Source organism: Python bivittatus, unplaced genomic scaffold, assembly GCF_059951505.1.
Source record: "Python bivittatus isolate LINGU-HERP-01145 unplaced genomic scaffold, Pbiv_v1 ctg000030_np1212, whole genome shotgun sequence".
In the NCBI taxonomy this organism is placed as follows: domain Eukaryota; kingdom Metazoa; phylum Chordata; class Lepidosauria; order Squamata; family Pythonidae; genus Python; species Python bivittatus.
In genome coordinates, this window is record NW_028277031.1 from 6,847,312 (window position 1) to 6,870,313 (window position 23,002).

The 23,002-nt window shown below is 41.8% G+C and overlaps 1 protein-coding gene across 1 annotated transcript in view; it reads right to left on the bottom strand.

The window, feature by feature from the left end:
• The window catches only part of SEC14L5 (SEC14 like lipid binding 5), a 48,142-nt gene that overhangs the window by 13,270 nt on the left and 11,870 nt on the right, over window positions 1–23,002 (bottom strand). The window contains exons 2-9 of the mRNA XM_088153005.1: window positions 22,419–22,538; window positions 21,409–21,484; window positions 11,002–11,151; window positions 10,752–10,883; window positions 7,480–7,608; window positions 4,904–5,105; window positions 2,242–2,354; window positions 1,062–1,251 (exon numbers count right to left, since the gene is read on the bottom strand). Of these exons, the coding sequence (XP_088009131.1) occupies window positions 1,062–1,251; window positions 2,242–2,354; window positions 4,904–5,105; window positions 7,480–7,608; window positions 10,752–10,883; window positions 11,002–11,151; window positions 21,409–21,471 (979 nt within the window). The 5' untranslated portion in view covers window positions 21,472–21,484; window positions 22,419–22,538. The remainder of the gene's footprint in view (window positions 1–1,061; window positions 1,252–2,241; window positions 2,355–4,903; window positions 5,106–7,479; window positions 7,609–10,751; window positions 10,884–11,001; window positions 11,152–21,408; window positions 21,485–22,418; window positions 22,539–23,002) is intronic.

Here is a 23,002-nt window from a genome sequence, read left to right on the forward strand (position 1 = left end):
TGACTTGGATGAAGCAATAAGTAGATTGAAAAAATGAGAGCAACTAGACCAGTGGTTCTCAACTGGTGCGCCCCAGCACACAGGTATGCCATGGGCTTGTTTCTAGTCTGCCATGAGATTTTTATCTTATTTCCTAAGTCCTAAATGTATAACTTAATAAAAATTATACAACTTCCCCCTGAACCATGTCTTACACATTTAAAAATACATATACATGATTAATAATTTTCTGGTGTGCCACAGAACTACTGCTATACTCATGTCGCAGATTCAAGAAGGCTGAGAACCACTGAGCTAGACAAAGAAACTACCAACAATGCATTTTTGAAATGGACCAGAGGAGAACATGAAATGCATAGCCACTCTCCAAAATGTTATTGTTCAGGGCCTTAGATATCTTCGCGGGGCAGAGGAGAACAACAAACGACAAACTGTGCATTGTGACATCACAATGCAAACCATGTGACTTACATATTTGCATACAATGTTGGTACGTAATGTAGAGAGTAAGGAAGGTGACCTTGATGGAGGGATGAAACATATCTTAAGTCCACAACAGACAGAAAATATGCAGAAGGGGCTCAGACAGACACCTCCCTAATTCACTGGCGTATAAGAAGGGGAGGAGGTACAGCACAGTCAGACTTGCAAAACTCTGTTCTTATAGCCACTTTCAATAAAAGTAGTTTTAGCTTCCCTGTGAGTTGATCTCCTGGTCTGGTCTCCCTGGTGGGGCTGACAGAGAAGTATAAAAAGCCAGGCTTTGCGTTGTGAAGTGACCATATTGCCATTTGCATTGACCACAGCTACTAAGGCCTTGTAGACATTGACCCTTTGCCATGATACAAGACCATTCTTTTGATTTCTTGCCCCCCTTTGGAATTACTTTTACGTGCATTTAGGCATTCACAACTGAGATACACACGCTGAACCATAATCGCAAATTTAACCGTGTACAAAAGAAGCCTCACCCAAGGCAACTGCTTGACAAACGGCTCACAGCATTTGTGATGAACTTTCATGCCAAGACACAGCACAGTGGACCACAGGGAGAGTCTCACCTTTGTCTTGGTAGTGCCAACCCCCAGCATAGTATTCTTCCAAAAGAGAAGGGGGCCTCCATGTTTGCAGGATGTAATCCACCTGGTATTGTTTTCGCCATGCCAAGGACTGACAGAGCATTTCCCGAGCCTTATCAATATTGAAGTCCCGAGCCCTCAGAAAACGGAGGATGTATTCATCTTTGGGAACCTGAGCAAAAGAGAGAGACACAGTAAAGCTAAGTCTCAGTTTATTTATTAGATTTGGAATTCCACCTTTCATCCAGGAACCCCATGGGGATCTCCTTTCACCATATCCTGTGGGGTAAGTCAGGGCTGAGAGAGGAGGAGGGGCCCACAGTACCTCAGAGAGCTTCTGTGGGTGAGAGTGGACTGGAACCTGAGTCTCCCCACTCCTAGTCCAGCACCTTCACTGCTGAACCACTCTTGAGCTAAGAGGAAATGACTGACCCAAAATCATTCCAAGAGCTTCTATAGCTAAGCGAGAACTAGGACCCAGTTCTCCTCAACTCTTAGTCCATCTTAACCTCTACCCCACACTGGCAGTTGGGCTAAGGAAGGAAGGACTAGTCCCAAGTCCTCAGGGAGCTTCCATGGCTGAGGGTGGACTTGAACCCAGGTCTTCCTAGTCCTACTTCACCACTTTTCTTACTACACCTAATTGGCTCTTGGGTTGAGAAGGAGGGACTGGCCCAAAGTCATCCATGGATGAAGGTGGAATTGAACCCAGCCCTCCCTGTTCCTAGTCCAACACTTCCACCATGACACCACCAAAACAGCCACCAAGAGAGGTCCCCCCAAAAAAGAAGTCATGGCAGACAGCTCCCATAGTGTTGCCAAGAAAGCAACACAGATGTGTCCACAGTGTCACCAGCAGTCAAGCTCAACAGCACAGAGCCTTTCCTGATCATAAGCGCATCTTGAAGTCGCACAGCAAGAAAAACAATTCAAAGAGGTCTTCCCGATAGAAGCAAATGCAATTTGGAGGCATGTTTCCAGCTTCCCTTGCTTTGTCAGCCACTAATGCAAACTGTTCCCATTTCCTTCACAGGTTCAGCAGTGGGACAGAAGCATCCAGGGAAGATGTGAGTTATACATAATCAATGAATCTGGGTCACAGGACGGCTGCTTTGACTTCATTATTTCCTCCCTCTAGATAGGCTTCCCTGCCCCCATTTACCTTTCCTTTCTGCATTTCTTGCAGCCACTGGCGGAGTCTGATCAAGCAGCTTTCCTGCATGGGACTTAATTGTCCCAGGTAACGTTCTATATAATCGGCATCCAGTTTGTCCCCTAGGGAGACAGAAAAATTAGCTATGGGGGAAGCTAATCAGTAACGCCATTAATGCATTTCTTGCCATTTGCTTGCAGACATTGTGTAAGACTTTTACAGGTAGTCCTCGCTTATTGACTGCCTTGCTTAGTGACCATTTGAAGTTATGACACTGCTAAAAAATAACTTTATGACCAATGCCCACATTTACGACCTTTGCAGTGTCCCACAGTCCCATGACCACCATTACAGTCAGTATGCGTTGCTCTGTGCCTGACCTGTTGTTTTTCCTTCCCCTGCCCTTGCAGAATGGAGAGATTGGAGAGGAAGAGATTACAAGAGAGTAAGCAGGCATGCAATGGGAAATACACATTGAAAGCAACATGCTGGCGCCAGCAGCGGCGAGCGCACTACACAAACAGCCCAGTGTATTCCCCATTGTGTGCCTGCTTACTCTCTTGTAATCCCTTCCTCTCCAATCTCTCCACTCTGTGTGGGGGAGTAGAAAAAACAAACAAACCATTTTTGTAGGCAATTTCTCCTGTGCCTGACCCATTCCCCCCCCCCCCCCACAGAGTGGAGAGACTGGAGAGGAAGGGATTACAAGAAGTAAGCAGACACACAATGGAGAATACATCGCCGCTGCTAGTGCCAGCACATTGCTTTCAATGAGTATTCCCCATTGCATGCCTGCTTACTCCCTTGTAATCCCTTCCTCGCCAATGAATGTAAATACAAACATAATTCCTTTCTTGCTAATTATCCCGGCGCCAGGGTGAGCATTCCAAAGGGGGGTTGGGTGGGGAAAAGGAAAGTCCATTTGCAGTCACGTAATTTCCCACTTAGCCACCACTTTTTTAGCGACGGAGCTGCCGTTCCCAGTTGTGGTCGCTAAACGAGGTCTACCTGTAATCTTGTTCAAAAACTGTTAAGGTCTGCTCTTGAGGGTGACATGCAGTTTGTTATTTCCTAAAATGGTTCTTCCTCATGTTCCTCAAGAAGAACCATAGAATGTTTTAAAAACATGGGGCATTTGAATTCTTCTGCTGGCCTTGCAAGACAATTGAGGGCTCTTTGACTCATATTACTTGGTCTTTTCCAGCTATGCTCCCTTTTGATTTCCAGTTAGAACATAAGTTAATAGTTCTGGGGGGGGGAAAATAGCAGTTAAAAATGTCAACGTGATGTTGACTCATCTTCCCAAAATATAGAATTTGACATTTCATAAATAACGTTGGTTTTATCGAGTCTGGGGCTTGACAAAGAATTATTTTACGCAGATGGAAATAAATGGGTTCTCCTGATGATAAGAAATAGATGCAAGATATGTGTTCATTATCAATTTCTGAAACATCTTTATATTACAAAAAAATGAAAAGATGGAGCAATATGCTTCTGTACGATCTACATTAAGTTTAAGGGCTGAATTAATTTTATTCTGACATTACACATATCTTTTTTTTTCGTTTCTTTTTTCCCCTCCTCTATGTTAAGTTTAAGTACAGTCATTGATATATTCTTTTGTTTGTTCACTACAATAATATTAATAATAAAATCTGGAGAGTTTCAATTCTACTCATCATTTTAATGTACTTTTTTTTCCTCCTGGTTCTTCTGACCTCTATCACCTTGCACATACCTATTTGTTTTGAGAATCCTGCAAGGGAGATGGAATTATAACTCTAATGACATGCTTTAACTCTTCGGGACAGGGCACCAGGCTGGAGGCATCTGACATGGCAATTGTGCTGAAGCCATGGTTGGAGTCAAGCACGTCTCTACTAGGGCACTGCTTAAGAGTTCAATCTGTGTGATACAAATGGGATAAAACCCTTTTAAAAATCCTAATCGGGTTTAAAAAAGAATTCTAAATTACCTAAATCAACGGGGAGAGACAAGCAAGCTTTCAAATGGATTCCTCCTTTTTTGGCCTCCCTTCCCAAGCAGGGAGATGTGAAGGGAAATGCAAGGTCATCAAGGCTTACGAAAGAAGCTGGCTGGAAGGAAACCAGCGCTTTGGCGAGGTGGGTTCTTGCTGAGTAGAAGAGGGCAACCAGACCAAACAAGAGAGAAAGGAGGAAAACGCTCTACAGCCATCAGGGTTTGGAAGCCCATATGCAACCAGCTGATAGCTAATCGGACACTGTACCAGGAGGAGAAGGATCCTGGGACTGCAGCTGTGCTGGAAGCCACTTGAAACAAAGAACAGGCACGCACGCCAGAGGCGAGAATGAAAGAAAGGGATTTTCTCAACTGGGTCCACAGGAGAGGACCATATGATTTGTCGTCGGTCCAAATGCAAGTTTACTGCAACTTAAAACAGGCACAAAAGGCCCCAGGAACAGCAGAACTGCAGAAGTCCAAGGATCAAAATGAAGTTCTCCAGGTTCTCCTGAGCGTACATCTTGGAAAGACCATATGGCAAATGAGAGGTAGTGCATTAAAAAACCAACGGAGGGAAGATTAGTGGTTGTACCGGGTCAACATCCAAACTGGTAAGAACATTTGCAGAAGAATGGTGAGGCCAATTCAACCAACTGCCAAGGATCCAGTGGCTAGAAGAAATTACCTTCAGGGGTTGAAGCCTCCACAGAAGAAGGCTCTTTCTCACTTCCCTGGGGGTGAGATTCTTGGGATACGGCACCATTATTGCTTCCAGATGGATTCCTCTTCCTGAGATCCCCCGTGACTTCGGGAGGAGTCCACCGAGGGACAAAAGTGATCCCTTGTGATATCAACTCCTTTAGGTAATGCTCTATGACTTCTTTGCCCTGGAAGGAATTGATTTATTACATGTATGATCCAAGCTGCCCAGCCTGTTCTGAAGATGCCAAGAGATTTTGCGCAAAGACTCTGATTGGGTCTGGTTTGATCTAGCGAGTCTTGCTTCAATCCAGATTTATGTGCTGGGGCTGGAAAACTCCCAAACAGTAACTTCCTACTAAAGATTTTCAGCATAAAAGTAATTTACACTATCAACATAATACTTTTTTTTTAAAGGAAGAGCTTTAGTACTCTTATACCTTTAACAGATATACATACGCAAGTCTGAATATCACCGTTTAAAGCAGTGTTTCTCAACCTTGGTAGTTTTGAGATGGGTGGACTTCAATTCCCAGAATTCCCCGGCCAGCATGCTGGCTGGGGAATTCTGGGAGTTGAAGTCCACCCATCTCAAAGCTGCCAAGGTTGAGAAATACTGGTTTAGAGGCAAATGGAAGAGAATTCAACCAGGAATTCAACCCTGCTTCCATCTAACCATGGAATAAGCATGACCAAGTAACTAGTTTTATCTGCTAAAGACATTGCCTTTATCTTTCCCTAACCTATACTCCAGCTAGCTTTAACTTATCCTTTGCTGTTCTAAGATTAAAATGGTTTTCCCCTCTTAACCACCCCACAATCTGCAGTTCTTATCCTATCCTATCCTTTTTACATAGAGTTGTCAGAATATTATCATCAATCATTTTGATAACCTTCTCCCTCTTGTGCATTGTATTGAAAACTTGTTGAGTTTTTTTTTTAATAATTTGGTGGTCTTTGGCCATAAATTAATTTAAGTTAAGGGAACAAGGAGGAAAGGGATTCTAAAACCCTGCTTAAGAAAAACATAAGCCTTGTGTTTGAACTTTAACTTATACACTCTAGATTTGGCAGCCCTGAGCATGGCGGCCAGGTTGGAGTAGAACATAAGAGGCTAATTATGCTCCATACTCTATTATGTAGGAGGATTTATTCCCTAACAGCTTTAGCCCAATCGTAACTACTCTCTTGGCTGACCTAGCTGCCTCTTCCTGTCAAAAGCTTATCTTCCTTGCTCAGCTTTGGAGAAATCCACTTGCCCCCACTGGGTCCTGCTTGCAGTTAGACAGGACACATTGGCTTACCAATCTGTTGGTGTGAAATTGGTCAACAGTGGCTCTCAGGTGCCTTGAAGTCCAGTTACCTAGCTCTGGGTTTTTTCCCATCATTTAACTTCTGATGTTTTTAATTAGCCAGCTTACAACTTCGACCAAGCGGTTTGGTAGAGAAGAGACATCATCTCTACCTGAAATGGTCTGGAGGGTTACTCAACAAACAATTGTTCATATCCATTCATTCTTGGTCTACATGTGTGGTTTCCATCCTGGTTATATGGAAGAAGCTGTGCCTTCTCCACAGGAAAACAGGAGAAGGGGTGAATTTGGTGCTGGTCTCAGAGGGAAGAGTTTGTCCATCTCACCCAAGGTGAGATTGGCCCCAACCCCACTGACCTTCTGGAAGGCCCTTAAAACCTGGTTTTGTCACCAGGCCTGGGGATCCCATGGAAGTACAGAGCCCGCAAAATGGTTGTACTCTTTGTAAGTTTTGGAATGCCTTCTCCCATGTTTTTGTTTCATTGTAGTTTTAAGTGTATTTTAATGGTTTTGGTTTTCAATTATTTTGATTGTTTGGTTTTTGCTATTTTAATTGTGTGCACTACCCAGAGTCACATATAGTATGTGAGATGGGCACCTATATAAATTTAATAAATAAATCATCTCCCAAGCACAGCAGAAATTTCATAGACACGTGGGCAGATGATTGATTGATTGATTGATTGATTGATAGACTTGTCCCCGCCCATCTCCCCACAATGGGGGACTCTGGGCAGCTTACATGATTAAAAGTTATAAAAGAACCACACTTACAGAGATAAAAAGGCTAAAAAATCCAAGAGCCCAATAGAGGCCACACCAGGCTGCTAAGGGGATAGCCAACCCCATTTCTGACATCCTCCCTCCCCGCCCCAGGCCAGATGGGCGATTCCCGATGTCCTTTCTTCATCAGAGCACTTATTTTCTTTCTGGCCATAAGTTTCCTTTTTTTGTCAACTGGGAAACACACCATGTAGACTAAGGAAGAAGGAATGAAGCAATTCATCCTGTCTTATCCAGCCTGTTGAAGGTCTCAGCTGACTGTGGAAAAAGGGATTCCACAATCCAGCCTCAATCCAATCCTTTTGTCCCCCCACCCCCCCGCCACCAGCTTCTTTACTCACCTGGATGAGTTTCTACGCATCGATTCCCCACTCAACCAAAGCAAATGAAGGATACTTAAATGCAACATTGGCCCAATGCATTTTAGACAGAGATACTGCAACGCATAGAAGAAATCAATATTCACCCGCTTGATGTTGGCTGTGTATTGTTTCATTGCAATTTTCTCCACCGTATTTTCAAAACCAAAGAACGATTTGATGTCAAGGGATGCCGATTGTTCAAAACATGTCCAGTCTTCATTCTCCGGATGAACCTACCCTCACAGAAATGGCACAGTTAGAACTATCCCAGCTGGCCATAGAAAGGAGCTTTGAAAAGAAGCTAGTTCTCAAAGGTAATCTTTACATCCTCTTTTTTTCCCATTTCCCCTCCTTTCAGGGACACTGGATATTTCTCTGAGCTTAAGGGGAGACGTATATAGTTGACAGCTAAAAGAAGAAACTCAACATATCTCAGCATATTCTCCCTATCAGGCTAGTAGTAGCATCACTCATTCAAGTTGGCTAAGGCAGAGGTAAAGAATGAGTAAAATGTTCTGCATCAAAACACGTCGTAAGAGAAAACAATGGAATTATAGCCCAGCTGAGAATGAACTCATAAAAATTAATCATAGCCCCCAAAGTGTCCCTTTTCTCACCTATCAGAAAACTAGGAGAAAACGTTCTTGCTCCATTCCATGGAACTATCCTCTTTCAGATCTCAAACAGTGGAAATGTCTATCTGAATGTACAAAGATCAAAACAATGAACCACTAAAAAAGCCACAGCAGACTCATCCCAGGACAAAACCAAGCACAATGGGGAGAGATCTGCATCTTCAAAGGCACTAAACAAGTGTAAAGAAGGCGGGAGAAGACTTCTAAGTAAAAAGTCATGGACATCAGGGTTTGCAGAACCTTCTGAAACCCTAACCGTAAATTATCCTCGCTGGCAGAAAAAATACTAGCCAGAGGAGAGAATCAACAATGTATGGATTCAGGCTATCTCTCACCTTCCATTTCTACCTGAAATCACCTCCCCTTTTTGTAGCTGTTTTCCTGACCTACATTTGCCTCTAAGGCTCTTTCCACCTTCTGGCAGACTTGAGAGAGAACCAAAGTGACAGTAGGATAGAAATATTACCGTATTCTGAAGCAACCACACATGAGCGTATGGTTCCTGGTTTCAGGAACTGACATTTTAAGGGTTGTGGTTTCAGTGGCTAAGGTCACCCAAAAAAGCAGTTATTTCCAAGCTTCTTCGCTTTCATGAAGCTGCATTTTTCAGTAGGTACCAATAAAGCATGTCAGTAACTCAATCTGGACTTTTGTTGACCAAGCATTAAAAGGTATTTTATTGCCTTTAGAGCTTCTTAAATGTCAGTCGCAGACAAAGCCATTCGCCTGCTGACCCAGAGACAGGCTTACTAACATCATGCAATTTCTAGCTAAATTATGGTGGCTTGCAGCAAATTAGATAGATAGATAGATAGATAGATAGATAGATAGATAGATAGATAGATAGATAGATAGATAGGAAGTCTTGCCTTTATGACCTCCCTGAGATGGGGAACTGGGCAATTTTCCTCGACTACCCCTGATCTTTCTGATTTCCACTGCTTCAGTGGAAGATAAAGAGCTTTGTAGGATTCAATTATAAGAGGAAAGAGATGATATGATCATCTCTGTAACAATTCTTCTCCAACTCCCTATTTCCACTAATCCCAGAACCATACCAGACATCCTGGCTGTCACCTAGTATATTCTAACACTTTTTGAAGTGAAAATCACTATTGGAATTCATGCAGTATAAATGTACCCCAAGCAAAAAAAGGCAGACAGGAAGTTTAGGACTCTGTGAATTGCCTTCTGCTTATCAGAATAAGCACAGGAAGGAGGTGCTGTTTCCAAGAGAACACATTTATTCAAGGACTTCACTAAAGAGAGAAGAAAAATCAGTCTTATTTATTGCTGAAAGATACATCCCATAGGAATTGTGAAATGTTTCCAGTTTGAAGCATTCCAAATTCAAATGGGTAGTTTCGAGCGTGAATGCTGAACTCTTTGTTTCACACTCAAAACGCTCCTGAACAGATCGAAGCAGCCTGTTTCACACTCAAAACAACTGCTTCTGATTTGAGATGGCTTACATCTTCTCAGCACCCCATCCTTCAATGCAGGGTTTCTCAACCTTGTCAGCTTTAAGATGGGTGGACTTCAACTCCCAGAATTCCCCAGCTGGCTGGGGAATTCTGGGAGTTGAAGTCCACCCTTCTTAAAGCTGACAAGGTTGAGAAACACTGCTTCAGCAGCTCATTAGCATTCCCAGAGCAATTTCAACCCCAGGACTGGACCACTCCAACAAGAAAGGACTAGCAATTAGGAGACCATGAAGCACAAAACCAGCTGGGTGACCTTGAGCCAGTCCCTCTCTCTCAGCCCTGGGAAGCAGACAATGGCAAACCCTTCCAAAAAAACCTTACCAAGGAAACTGCAGGGGCTTGTCCAGGCAGTCGCCAGGAGTCAACAATAACTCGAAAGCACCCCCCACCCCAAAAATTGGTAGCAATAGTGGAGAATATATGGAGATCAGGGTTGGATGGTTGGGTTCTTGGTGTTCTCTGGTATTCCATCTCTCCCTGAAGACGTTTCATCACCAGCAAGGTAACATCATCAGTACAATGCAAGAAGGAAAACAAAATCAGAGAACATCAAGAACCCAAGCACTGGTAGTTCTAACAATCCCCCCCAAATGTGTACATCTGTGATGGAATGGTGTTATGAAGGCCACGCTCAGGGAGATAAGCATTTCCTTAGCCCTCAACAGGAGCGTGGGAAGTTTAAGAAGATGAGGCTGGCACCTCCCTAAGGAATTCACGGTGTTGTGACTTGCTGGCTTGGGAACTGAGGTTCAGTCTGGAGAGTATTGCACTGTATTGCACTGTCTGGTGGAGTTCTTCGGGCTGAACCTGACATCATGGAGTCTGGAGAGATTGATGTCAGGTTCAGCCAAAGAACTCCACCAGACAGTGCAAATACAGTTCTGTTGCGTTTATTAGCTTCCACCTCAACACAGAAATCTCTCCAGACTGAACCTAAGTTCCCAAGCCAGCAAGCCACAACACCGTGAATTCCTTAGGGTGGTGCCAGCCTCATCTTCTTGAACTTCCCACGCTCCTGTTGGGGGCTAAGAACATGCTTATCTCCCCGAGCGTGGCCTTCATAACACCATTCCATCACAACATCAGCAAAACCCATTTTCTTTTGAAGCTTGCTATTTCAAGCTTGGCTGGTGTCATGATGATGATGAGGATGATGAAGATGAGGATGAGGATGTCCATTGCAAAAGCTGCCAAAATGCAAACCAGCTCGTTGCCCTTTGCACAGGATAAGGGAAACCTCCTATCTAGATTACTGACCGAGTAGTGACACGTCTCCAGGACAATGACGCGGTTGGCAAAGGTCTCATTATGGGCTTCAATAACAAGCGTTCTCTCCCGCCAGTTCACTGTATTTTTCTGTATGAAAAAGACATATTCTACCCCGGCAATCTGGAAGAAACATGAGAAAAGTAACAAGAACAGCCTGGAAGGCGACTGAAGAGCAAGGGTGTGGGGCTTTTGAGATAGCTTAAAGATAATCACTGTTAGAAGGAATTGTAGCTCTTACTTTCTTGAGCAACCGAGGTGCATCCACGTTCAATTTGCAAGTCCTTTCAATGATATGAATGGCTCCATCTTCACTCTTGGATTCACGAAGGATCTCACTGCCCAAAAAAACTGGAATCTCAGGGCAGGTTGGAAAACGTTTTTCATAAGCCTAGGAAGGAAGGAAGGAAGGAAGGAAGGAAGGAAGGAAGGAAGGGAGGGAGGGAGGGAGGGAGGGAGGGAGGAAGGGAGGAAGGAGAGTCAGTGCACAAAGAGCCATTCTTTTAGGCTGTAGTTAAACAGTCATTTCTATGCCTGCGAAATATTGCATCTGTAAAATGTCGTATGCCTGTAAAACATCTATGCTTGTAAAATATTGCAGAGAGCTAATTTGGTGTAGTGGTTAAGGCATCAGGCTAGAAACCGGGAGACCATGAGTTCTAGTCCTGCCTAGGCACAAAGCCAGCTGGGTGACCTTGGGCCGGTCACCTTCTCTCAGCCCTAGAAAGGAGGCAATGGCCAACTATTTCTGAAAAACCTTGCCAAGAAAACTGCATGGATTTCTCCAGGCAGTCTCCGAGAATTGGACACGACTGAACGGATAAAAAAATATATATTACAAAATAAGAATGCAAGTTGTCTGTCATTTTAAGCACATCTCAGAGGAAGTCCTAACAAATTCGGGGGGGGGGGTGTCTTACTTTCATGAAGATACTTCAGGTCAGGCTCTAAAACTTGCAAGAAACAAACTAACTCATGAAGCTTGAAAACTCAAACCATACGGTCAAAATCAAGGAACGGGACTGCAAAATACAGTTTTGCTGAATAAAGGCCAATTATCCAGTCCCTGGAGCAACATTTAAAACCTTGCATGATAGAAAGACTGCAGAGCCCAAAATAGGGGCTTAACTTATTTGCAGAAAAGAACCAAAGAAATATTGCTGAATCCAGAAAACGCTCTGCACATCTGTGATAAATCACTCTTGAAACGCCCTCCTCAGCATCTGAAAGATGGACATTCTATTGTCCATGCAGAATAACGGGACTTGGAGGTAGCAATATTATTTCTAAAACAGTGCTAATTACGAAGGTTCTCTCACATTTCTTCTTCACTTAGATCTCCTAATGAAACGGGATCACTGAAGACCACAGATCAAGAAATACCTTGAAAGCAATTGAGTAAGCTTCAATTATAGTCAGGACATAAGCAGACATAATGTCGTTTATTTCATTTCATTTATTCTTTAGGTTATTCAGGTCTGAACCATTGCTGTTATGTAACCAGCTGGCTCTCAGTTCTCGAAAGAGACCGCCTGCCTTTTCAGCAGACAATGAAATATGCTTCGGTTCCATTTAAAGGGGAACAGTCACAGCATTGACCAGTTGGATTATGACCTTACAGGTATGAGTGTCAAGGGGACCCAAAAAGCTAAACACCAGTGTTGACCGCACACTGGAGAAAGGGAAGGTGGAAAAAAACCGGAGAAACTTCCAACTGCTTTTCCATTTGAGCACAGCTAATATCAACCAGTGACCTTGACAAAGAGATTATACAACACATCCTGTGCTCTGATGGCCATAAATATCAGCAGTCAGCCTTTCAAGTGTTAAGCCAGAAGCAATTAAAAGCCACTGGAGATCATGTCAGTTCAACCCTGCTCCAGGTCAACTTCAAGTATCTTCTAAAGCCACGGTCCAGATTATCTATTGCAATTTCTCAAACTCCTCTCAGTTCAAAATGGAAATCAACAGCCCATAAAGATTCTCAGGAAGGCAATCTCGGTTTATTCCTCTTCAGGAGTATTTTACTCTACTATATGGGCACGCAGCAGTAGATGAATAAGCCCGGTCATTAACAGCTAGTTTTCATAAAGGACAGAGTGATATTCTGGTTCCGACTGGCTCTTAGAAATCCATAAATAATATGGGAAGCTTGGATACACCTTTCTTGCTTTTTGAACCATGGTTAGTGGATCCACTGATCCAAAAAGCAGGTTGCTATATGACATTCTGGCAGAAGGTGATGCAATCAACAAAGGTCTCCTAAAATAAAATTATGAAAAGCTGCTACTTTGGGCAGACTCCCAAAAGCACAACACACACACACATACACACCCCAACCTTTAAGAAACACACACTGGTTTGGACCAGTGTACCTAATTTTTGCCAAAAAAATCTCCCTTATGATTGCTTTTTTATGACTACCACATTAAACAATCAAGATCTTGTGCTTCACAGCACAGAAACTGATCACAAACCAAACAGTGAACAGCTGACTTGACATTTAACACGACTTGTTTGTAACACAGCATCTCTGCGAAGGATTAAATGACATTTAATGATGCATAAGCTCCCATATCTGCACAGAAGCCATGCATCAAGCAAAAAACATATATAGATGTGATTTATAAAGATCCACCTTAAGCAGAATTAATATACACAGGGATGAAGTTTCAAGATGACCCCCCCAAAAGGTGGCAGAATATTATTTTTTGTTGGAACCTGATGGGGAAAAAGGCCTTTTATGAACAAATTCACATATATGTTTACCTCCTCTCTAAAATAGGATGCACTTTTAATTAATTTATTTAAACACTCTTCTTCTAATGTGATATATGCTATCATCTGCCATCTCTGGATTCTTCATAGGACAAACAGGACAAACTTTGCACAAAGAATTAACAGACACAAGTTTAACACCAGGACTCAAAACAAAGTAATAGTAGAACATTTTAACCTTCTAGGACACTCTAGTACAGATCTCAAAGTAGCCCTCTTGGAAAAAAGAAACCTTGCTAGCATAATTAAGCAAGAGATTGTTAAGACTCACATAAATCAAAAGATTTCTGACAATTTTGGAAGGTTTCAACAGACACAATGGGTTGGTGTGTTTTTTTTTAATAAATTTTATTAATTTTTACAAAAAGTTAAAATACAGAAAAAAAATTTAAAAAGAGGAGAAAGAGAGAGAAAAAAAATGCATAGAAAAGAAAGAGTAGCTTCCGACTTTCCTTGGTACAGGTATAAATGTAAAATATATTCCTCTCTTACTCTATTATCTAAAAGTTTACATAATAAAACATAGCTTTAATTCTAATATTCAAAAAAATTCCTAAAATCAATCTATTGCGATAATACATATGATTTGTACAAGATATTTCTGTAGGTATAACATCAATCCTCGAATCCCAAAATCAAAATTGCATTTTTTTTTGCATGTCAAGCGAAAAGTCCAAGAGTGGTTTCCAGTTAGAAACACAGCTAGACAGTGCCCTCTTTCAGACATATTGGGTTTTTAACATGTTACAGTTGTTAATGTGTAATCTGTCTCACATTTAACCTGCATCTACATAACCACGCTGACTTCTGTCTTCCCTTCCTAAATGTTGTTCATCAGAAAAGGTGCCACCCGACTTTTTCTGATTCGTGGCCATTTCAACATATTGACTCTAGGGGGCTAATAATACATAAAACATATCAACATAAAAGTAAAAGCAATAGCTTAAATATCTATCACAACAAATAAACCACCTTAAAAAAATTCTAACCACCTTTATACACCAGGGTCATCTCACACACTGAACTAACACATTGCTAAGAGAAGGTCTTCAAAAGGCCAACATGGATTTCGGCCAGGAGCTGTCTCAATTTTGGCATACTTTAAGCCAGGATTTAAAGACTGAAGCTGCTGTACAAGGAGAATTATCTATATTCAGCTGACGGCAGATACCAAATAAATTTCATGGCCCAGCAAACTCAAAGTTTAAAGAAAAAATATAACACACACCTTCAGTGTCTTCACAAAGAACCAAGTTCTAAATGCTACATGTGCTGTCAACCGATTGGAATATATACCAAAATGTCAACCTGGGTAGGTTTTACATGTACATTTTTAGATCTCTTTAATAAATTCAGTATATAAAACAAGGGTAAAGTTTTCTATATGTAATCCTCGGAGCAAAAAAAAAAATTAAACCGTCTCTCCTATCTGTTCAAGATCGTCCCTTTCTACGGCTCCTCCTCATTAAAAAAGTTAGTAGAAAGTTTCCCACGACCACAAACAGTCCTACGTCATAGCTCTTTTTCTATAAACTAATGTTAACTTCTATGTCAAAACAACATAAAAAATATATCCAACTGATCCTCTTGACTCCTAACAAACAATAACAAAAACAGCAAATATTCTATTTGGACAAAGATTGCCACACCAACCAACACAATGTCACAGTTCCTTCCTCCTTTATTTTATTCTGAATCCTTAAAAACGACAGTTGCTTTGTTTAATAATGACCAATCTCCTTTTGAATAAAATCGCATGGGGTTTAGAGGCAAAGTTTAATGGAGGCTGCCAGGCTTGTAAAGCAATCAATGTGTCGCTCTGTGATTGACAGTTTGGTTTCTGCCCACCAGAGAGTGCAGTAAAATTCAATTAACCGGAACATCTATCAGAACTGGGACTTAGGTCAGCAATTTAAGGATGTTATCTGTTCTGGATCTCTCCAAAAGGCTGAGATGGTGTTGGAAAGATGACCTGTTGGAAAGATGACCAACGCTATTTTTTTTTCTGATGTGCTCCACCAAACGCAGTGCGCAAACGTGCTCAAGATTCTTGCAACCGCCTGGGTTGACAAGCAGTGACCTCATTTGAACCTGCTTTAGGGGAGAGCAAATGATCATTGCACATGGTGACCCAGCTGTAGCCACTAACCAGAAGGAGAAGGTTACAACTGAAAACAGATTCCAGGAGAAATCACAGTGTGCCTAGGAAGAGCTATAAACAGGAACAATCCTCAGGGTTCAGCTTCCGGGGTCTTCACGAAAAAGCTTCAAGCAAGGAGATATTTGAGTAAGGTCTTCGTTAATACAAAATGCAGTCTGTTTTAAGTTGTTGTTCTCTCTCAGCCCACAGGCACTCCCCCAAATCTCATATATTGATATTTTACTCCCAGAACAAGTTAAATAACAAGCTTCCTTTATCGCCATAAGAGGACTGGCATGGCTGCAACAGAAGCAGTTAATCCAGCTTTTCAGCAAACAGCTGTTTCTTTTCCCTGCAACAACAGAATCAAGAGGGGAGAAGCAAAACTTGCTCCCATGTTTTTGCAGATACAGAATGCAATGGCTTCCTATGGAGCTTTATGAGGTCTCATTCCAGCCATGACATAAATTTTTAAAGGGAATGAAGAGGAAGACAAACAGCAGCGTCGAGAATTTTGTCCTGTCAGCAATAAGCAGAGCTGGCTTCCCATGGCTTTTGTTTGTAGACAATGACTGCCAACCCCATTGTTTGCTTAGGAAATAGTCAGAACTTACTAGTCAAATTAAAGTTTCCTAACAATAGAACGTGGGCGGTATTGTAGAAGCAAGCATGTCGTACTCCATTTTATCACCCAGAGTAACAAAGGAGAAATCCTCTATCCTTGAAAGTAGCAGCACACTCTTCTATCATGGCCATGGCAAGAAGACCAAGGCATCTGATGGCCCAAATTCAGCAAGGTCATTGTAATCTTTTGAAGACCCTCTCTCTCGAACTCTTTTCCAGAGGGGAGCCCATCTACAGGATAATTCCCCCCCAAACAATCACTAAAGGGGAAGAAATGATACCACAATCATCAAGGCACAATGCATGGATAAGATCAACTCAATGACACAAATGGAATTCCTGGAGTGAATTGATTTGTTTCTGGCCTATGCCATACTACCGCAGCGGCAAGGGAAATAAGGAATTCCACTTAATAATCCAAGTTAGACTTTATTACAACTCCCTACACACATGGTAAAGGTGCCCCAAGCAACAGTAGATACAGAAACCAGAAGCTGTCATGTTCATTGCAGATGTTTGCAGAGCTGTTAGGAATGTGGCAAGTACCAGGGACACTGGAAACAATTCTATCCTTTCGTCAGCTACACACAGCCTTGTCTGCCTGATATTGTTCTTTTTCACACACACACACACACACACACACACACACACGTTTGTTACAGCCCTAAGGCCAGATACAATCAAAGTATACAATAACAACCATCTTACATTTATATATATCTATAAAACAAAACAATTAATATGATTTAATCTAGTAATTAAAATAACAGTGCTAAAATATATCAAAGTAAGATACTATGTTGTGGAATTTTAACTCTAAATAATGGTGGAGCGCATTGTACAGATGGTAGCACAAAACCGGGCAACTTGGGAGGATATTTCCGGGTCTTTGTCCGAAAGAAGTAGCATTAGATGGAAGTCACACTCCCTGCCAGGAAATCTCTTCAATATTGGGTGTATGTATATATGTATATGTATGTATGTATATATATATATATATATATATATATCTGTCTAGAATCCTTATATAGGGAGTAATATAATAGCATACGGCTTAAAGAAAACTTTGCTGTGAATGGGGGTTGTCAAGTTAGTGAAGCCCCAGTGGGTTGCTAGTATGTTCTAATGTTCTTACTGTCAGCTGCTGTTTCTTTTTTGAATTATAGGAGTTGAATTGTTTGTTTTCATCGTTTTATACTGTGGTTTCAGGTTAAACTTTGTCTGCCACTGAGACTCACTGTGACAAAAGGGGGAGCCCTCTGAATCCAAATAAATAAATACATAAACCTCCTAGGTCAATACAGTGGTACCTCGGGATACGAACTCGCCTCTACTTACGAACCGGATCCGCGGCCATTTTCCCTGCTGCCACGCGGTCGCGGCTTCCTGTGGGCGAGGTCGCGGTAGCAAGGAGATGTTCGGTGAGGCTTGTGGTGTGTTTTGCAGTGTTTTGCAAAGGTTTTTGGTGTGCATGTTAGCATGGCTCCAAATAAAATGCAGAGCAGGCTTGGCGGGAGTAAGGCTCTGAAGAGAAAATTGCCTCGGGTTGCGACCAAATTCGGGCGGAGGGCGGCACGGATTAACCAGATTTACATTGAACCCTATGGGGAAATTTGCCTCGGGTTGCGACCAAATTCAGAGGGTGGAATGGATTAACCGTATTTACATTGAACCTTATGGGAAACTTTACCTCGACTTGAGACCAACTCGAGTTGCAACCAGAGTCACGGAACGGATTAAGTTCGTATCCCGAGGTACCACTGTATATGAATTAGCCATTTCAAGAGTCTGGATTATCTCTGACTTAGATAATCTTCCCATAGGATGGGTTGGTACAACATTTGTATCAACCGTGAGATAAAGATGGGGGCCTAATCCGGTACATTAATCAAATCAGGCTCTCACGGAAGAATGCAATGTTTGCAAACTAAAATGCTCCTGAAGTACATCCCATTTAAAGATAGTTTCTGTTTACAAAGATGTCAACAAATATGTGATCTGGCAATAAATATACCCTCTCAGTTATTTAAGCGGTATTCTCTTGAGTAATGCTGCTGAATTATATTTCACTGTCATCAACGCTGATTTTTATTTGCAGTACATTTTAATTGTAAAATATTACTATTTTTTTTTTCAAAAATTGGCTTGACTCCATTACCAAGCTATGATTCCACTGAGGTCATTTTAACTAAAAGCCAACCAAATCATGATCTACGGTCTAGTAATCAAGGTTCTGTAAGCCCATTCCAATCTTCTACAGGAAATTATTAATGAAACGGCTTCTCTCAGTATATCAAAACCTCATTTCATTATGAACGGAAGCATAACGGTTCTGAGTGTCTCTCTAGAGAATCTGCATCATCAAAGGGAGGAATTGCAACGTGGGATCATCAGATGGCAAAAACGGCGCTGAAAGCTGTTAATATGATATGAACCGCTCAAAGAATCTGGAGAGAAACCCTCAAGGAAGTTCTGAGTGAATCACCAATGATCCTTCATAGCCACTTCCTATGAAAGCATAAAGTTCATTCCTATTGATTTGCACAGATCTTTTGTGTTGAACTCTTATGTTCTTCCAAGAACCAACATCAAACCATCAGTCTAGGAAATGGCCAACAAAGGACATGATTCCCATTTCAAATGAGAGAAAAATGCAAGGAGCCAGACTCTCAGAATAAAAGCTCTTTCTCTGTGCATAAGCTAAATTTCCAGAGACAAAAGCATTCTGCACATGCTCAGGGCTAATTCCTATGCTCCAGAAGAGTCTTGCTTTAAGCAACTTCCTTACAGTTACCTGTTTCCTATAGCAGAAATATAACCAAGTTTCATTTTGGCAGCATTTCCCCTTCTCACAAGCATATGTGTACAGCCTCACCAGCTTGGAGAGGTTACAAATATTCCCAGAAGCTCTTTGATTCACACTTAGCATCTTTAAACGCCGTTGGATTAAAAATGTAGCTTAGAAACCAGAAAGCACAAGAAATTCTTTCTTTTCTGCCAGAGCCTATCAGGCACACATTTTCCATCTTGATTTCCTCTTCCTGAAACTGTCAAATTGTACAGTACAAGTAAAGAAGCTGAATGTTCCTGGGCCATCTGTAAAATGCTGACACGTGCGTAAAAACCTTCCTCGCCGGAGTGCAGAAATTCTACACAGTCGAGAAGCATTCCAAAATCATCTGCAACGAAGATCGAACCGTGAGATCCGCTAGAAAATGTACTGCACCTTTCAAGAGGCAACCTTCCTGTATCACAGTTGACTGTTAAGCAGCAGACATCAGCAACTCTAAAAACGTAAATATAATAAAACCAAACTACACGGAGGTATTATTGAGTTAGTAAACCAGCGTCGCTTTTTTGAACGTTGCCTACATTTTACAGAAGGAAGACAATGAGAGCGCTGTGATGGAAAAAACTGAATATATTTCTCCACTTTCAATGCAAAGAGAATTGTAATCCCAAGTGCCAATTTGGTTACTTAGAAAACAGATTTTTTTCAAGGTTTATTTGCTTCTCTCACTCGTTCTTTCGCAGAAGCCTTGTTTGTCAACGGAGCCAGTTCGACAGATACTGGTCCTCAGTGCCAGAAGTTGTAAGTCATAACGTACAAGAGGTGGAAGAGCGCATCTCCCTTGCCCCAAATGCTGTGATGTAAATTTATGTATTTATTTAAATCTATATGCCACCTGACTGCCAATGATTCTTGGGCAGTTCACAAATAAAAAGATGAAAAACAAGAAAAACATATCATAATGAACAAAAATGAAGAATAAAAGATTGCAAGGATGATGAACCGACTCAGTCCAAAGGGGACTTCACCAAAGGCCTAAAAACCAGATGAATCTGTTGAAGAGATAGGATGAAATGCCCTAGTGTCAGCCTTACTAGTAGACCAGACAGGAAACACACCAGATGAGTTAATTCTACTTTATTGTAAAGCTACATTAACAGAATCTTGCAAGTCTGAAAGTACAATTCTCCCCCCATCTCCTTTACAGCCTGAGAAATTAGGGAGGGTCTCTTTTGAGCCTCCTGCCCCTCCCACTATCCAGCCAAGGGCTAAGCTGTCTCTTATCTGACCATTCCCTTGGCAGCATCTCTTCGCCTGGTCTCCCAAGGTCATTCCCACATACCATTACACCTGGCCGCCTCTCTCTCTCTCTGCCTTGTCCAAATCAAATCAATCTTGATTATGGTCTTAGACCAGATAGTCATAACTTTGCCTTCTTCTCATCTAAGAGTGAGCCAGCCTTAAATCATTCTTAGCCATACTAGCATTAAAGGAATATATTCCCCTTATTTTCTAGTACCATTCAAGGACAGCCTCCAGGTGGGTAAAATCTGTTACGTTTTGTCACAGAGTCAATGGAGACAAGATAGAGATGGGGAATAAGGAGAGCAAATTTCACGCCAGGATAGTTTTCAGCCAGATGGTGCACAGCGCTTCAGATCAGCTGTTGGAAAAGGCTAAAGTTGTTTTCTTAAAGGGCCTGTCAAGGTCCAATTCTCAAGTGAGTTTTAGGGAAAACAGGATTGACCAGAGTGCTTTTTAGATGGCACAAGCATGATGCCAAGTCTGGAGAAAGATATGATGGGGAAGGAAAGGGGCAGAGAATGACTTATTCTAATCTAATTGAGACGTTTTAAGGAAAGATGTTCTTCTAGGGACTAGAATGGGTACAGATGGCTTGATGTTGCCCTCTAATAGGACTTAACATTTAGAAAAGAGAGACGCAGCAATATTCAAAAAGTATAATTTTCACAAGATTCCAAATTAAAACAAGGTTCCTTTCTTTCTTCTTCTTCTTCTTCTTTTTTTTTTGCACATTGGCCACAAATCAATTTGGGGCTGATTTACCGAGCAGTTAAAAGTTAGAAAGCACACCCCTAAAGTATGGCACGTCATGGAAAGAGTTTAAATTACAAGTTAAAGCCTCAGAAACAAAACCTTTTAAAACTGAACAAAGAAACCTTAAAACAAAGAATATTAGAGGCGTCAACATCGAAGCCCAAATGAACGCTACAAAAACCAGGCTTCTGAAGGATTTTTGGTGCAACCAAAGAGCTAGGAAAGGAACTACAGAAAGAGAAAAATCTGCCACTTACCGCCATCACAAGCTCAAAAGGGTACTTGTAGACTCTAACAGGCGACTGATATTTTTGCACCATTTTTACTTCACACCTACAATGAATGAGAAAAGCAATCGGTTAGACCCTCTGCTCCCAACATCAGCAGTCAAGCAATAAACCCTTGGTTGTTACAACGGACCTTCTCTTGGAAGTTAAAACAGGAGAGAATGGGAGCAGAAGTTCATTTGAGAAAGGCTGGATGTCTACTACGGATGCCCAAGAAAAGAAAACAAATTATAACCCTTTCCTTTTCTTTAGCTTGATGTCACTGTGTCACTGCTCTGAGATGAAGACTCAGGTTTTAAAGGCTGCTAAACCAACTCTTCCAAGCTGGATTACAAGCTGTAACCAACTCATGCTCAGTTCATCTGATTTTTAGCAACAGAAAGAAAACAAATTCCAAATGGAACGAAGGCATACTTTACAAAATGTTCCAGGCACACAGTTGAGAAAATTACACCATTCTGACAAGTGACTCAACACCAACTGGTTACCTTACAATGAACAAGCGGAGCCTGTGCGATTTGAACACCATCTCCGCGGCTCTTAGCACCGCTGGAATTTCCCCTCTCTGCCCCCATATCCATTGCTTTTAACCCGCGCACACATGTCACTCCAAGAATCCAGAGAAATAATGAGGCCACTCTTATAAAAAACTAATTGAATTGTTAGGATATGCCGCCTCCGCTACTGGAACTAAATGCCCCTAAATGTCAGAAGCCCAGAATGGGTTCTCAGCTTAGTTCTTCTTATGGCCTAGTATGAAAAAGGGACAGATTTCACACATGCAGACATCCTCCAAGCACTGAAGCAAACATGGGGACAAAGAATTAATTAAAGAGAGTTGCAGTTAAAGGGGGTACACGAAGGACACGTAAGTAACCTGTGCCCACCTTTAGGAAATCTTTCAGCTAAAAACCATTGGATGCCCTTAAGAACGGCAGCTGTTACTTCAAAGTCCTGCAAAAAGGGAAAGAAGAACGTACCTGAAATTTAGGGTCGGCTTGCATCAGTCCATAAATTTTCAGTCCACTAAGTAGCCATCTGAGAAATGCCAAGTCCTGGATAAAAGTGATCGCTCGCTGGTGCTACATTGATAAGCCTGTCTAAAGGAAAAGGAGATAAAGCAAGTGTTGGCCAGCGCTAGAAACTGAATCGAGATGCAGAAGCTATGTTGGGATTTCATAACAGGCACTCAAGCCTACAAGGAGAACGGAAGAGCTGGTGACGTAAAACTGTAACGGAGATCTTGGAATGTTCAGGAGCCATGCAAGTGTGAGACAGCCCAAGAATGTTAGCACTCAATCCAATTTCATGTGGCTTCTTCCTGATGGCCCGCCATTTAGAAATTCACAATCCATCCAACTTTTGGTGGAAAGTCTAGTCCTGAAGGGAAAAGCCTACCCTAGGTATCGACATCAACACCTTCTTTAAAAATGAGGAAGTTGGTCAACGAATGGGAAGCATCCTGAACTTTCTGAAACGTTCAATACTTAGGACTTAGTTGACCCTATGCTACTGTTCACTTGGTAAGTGTAACACACAGCTAGGAGTTCGGATGGAGAACTTC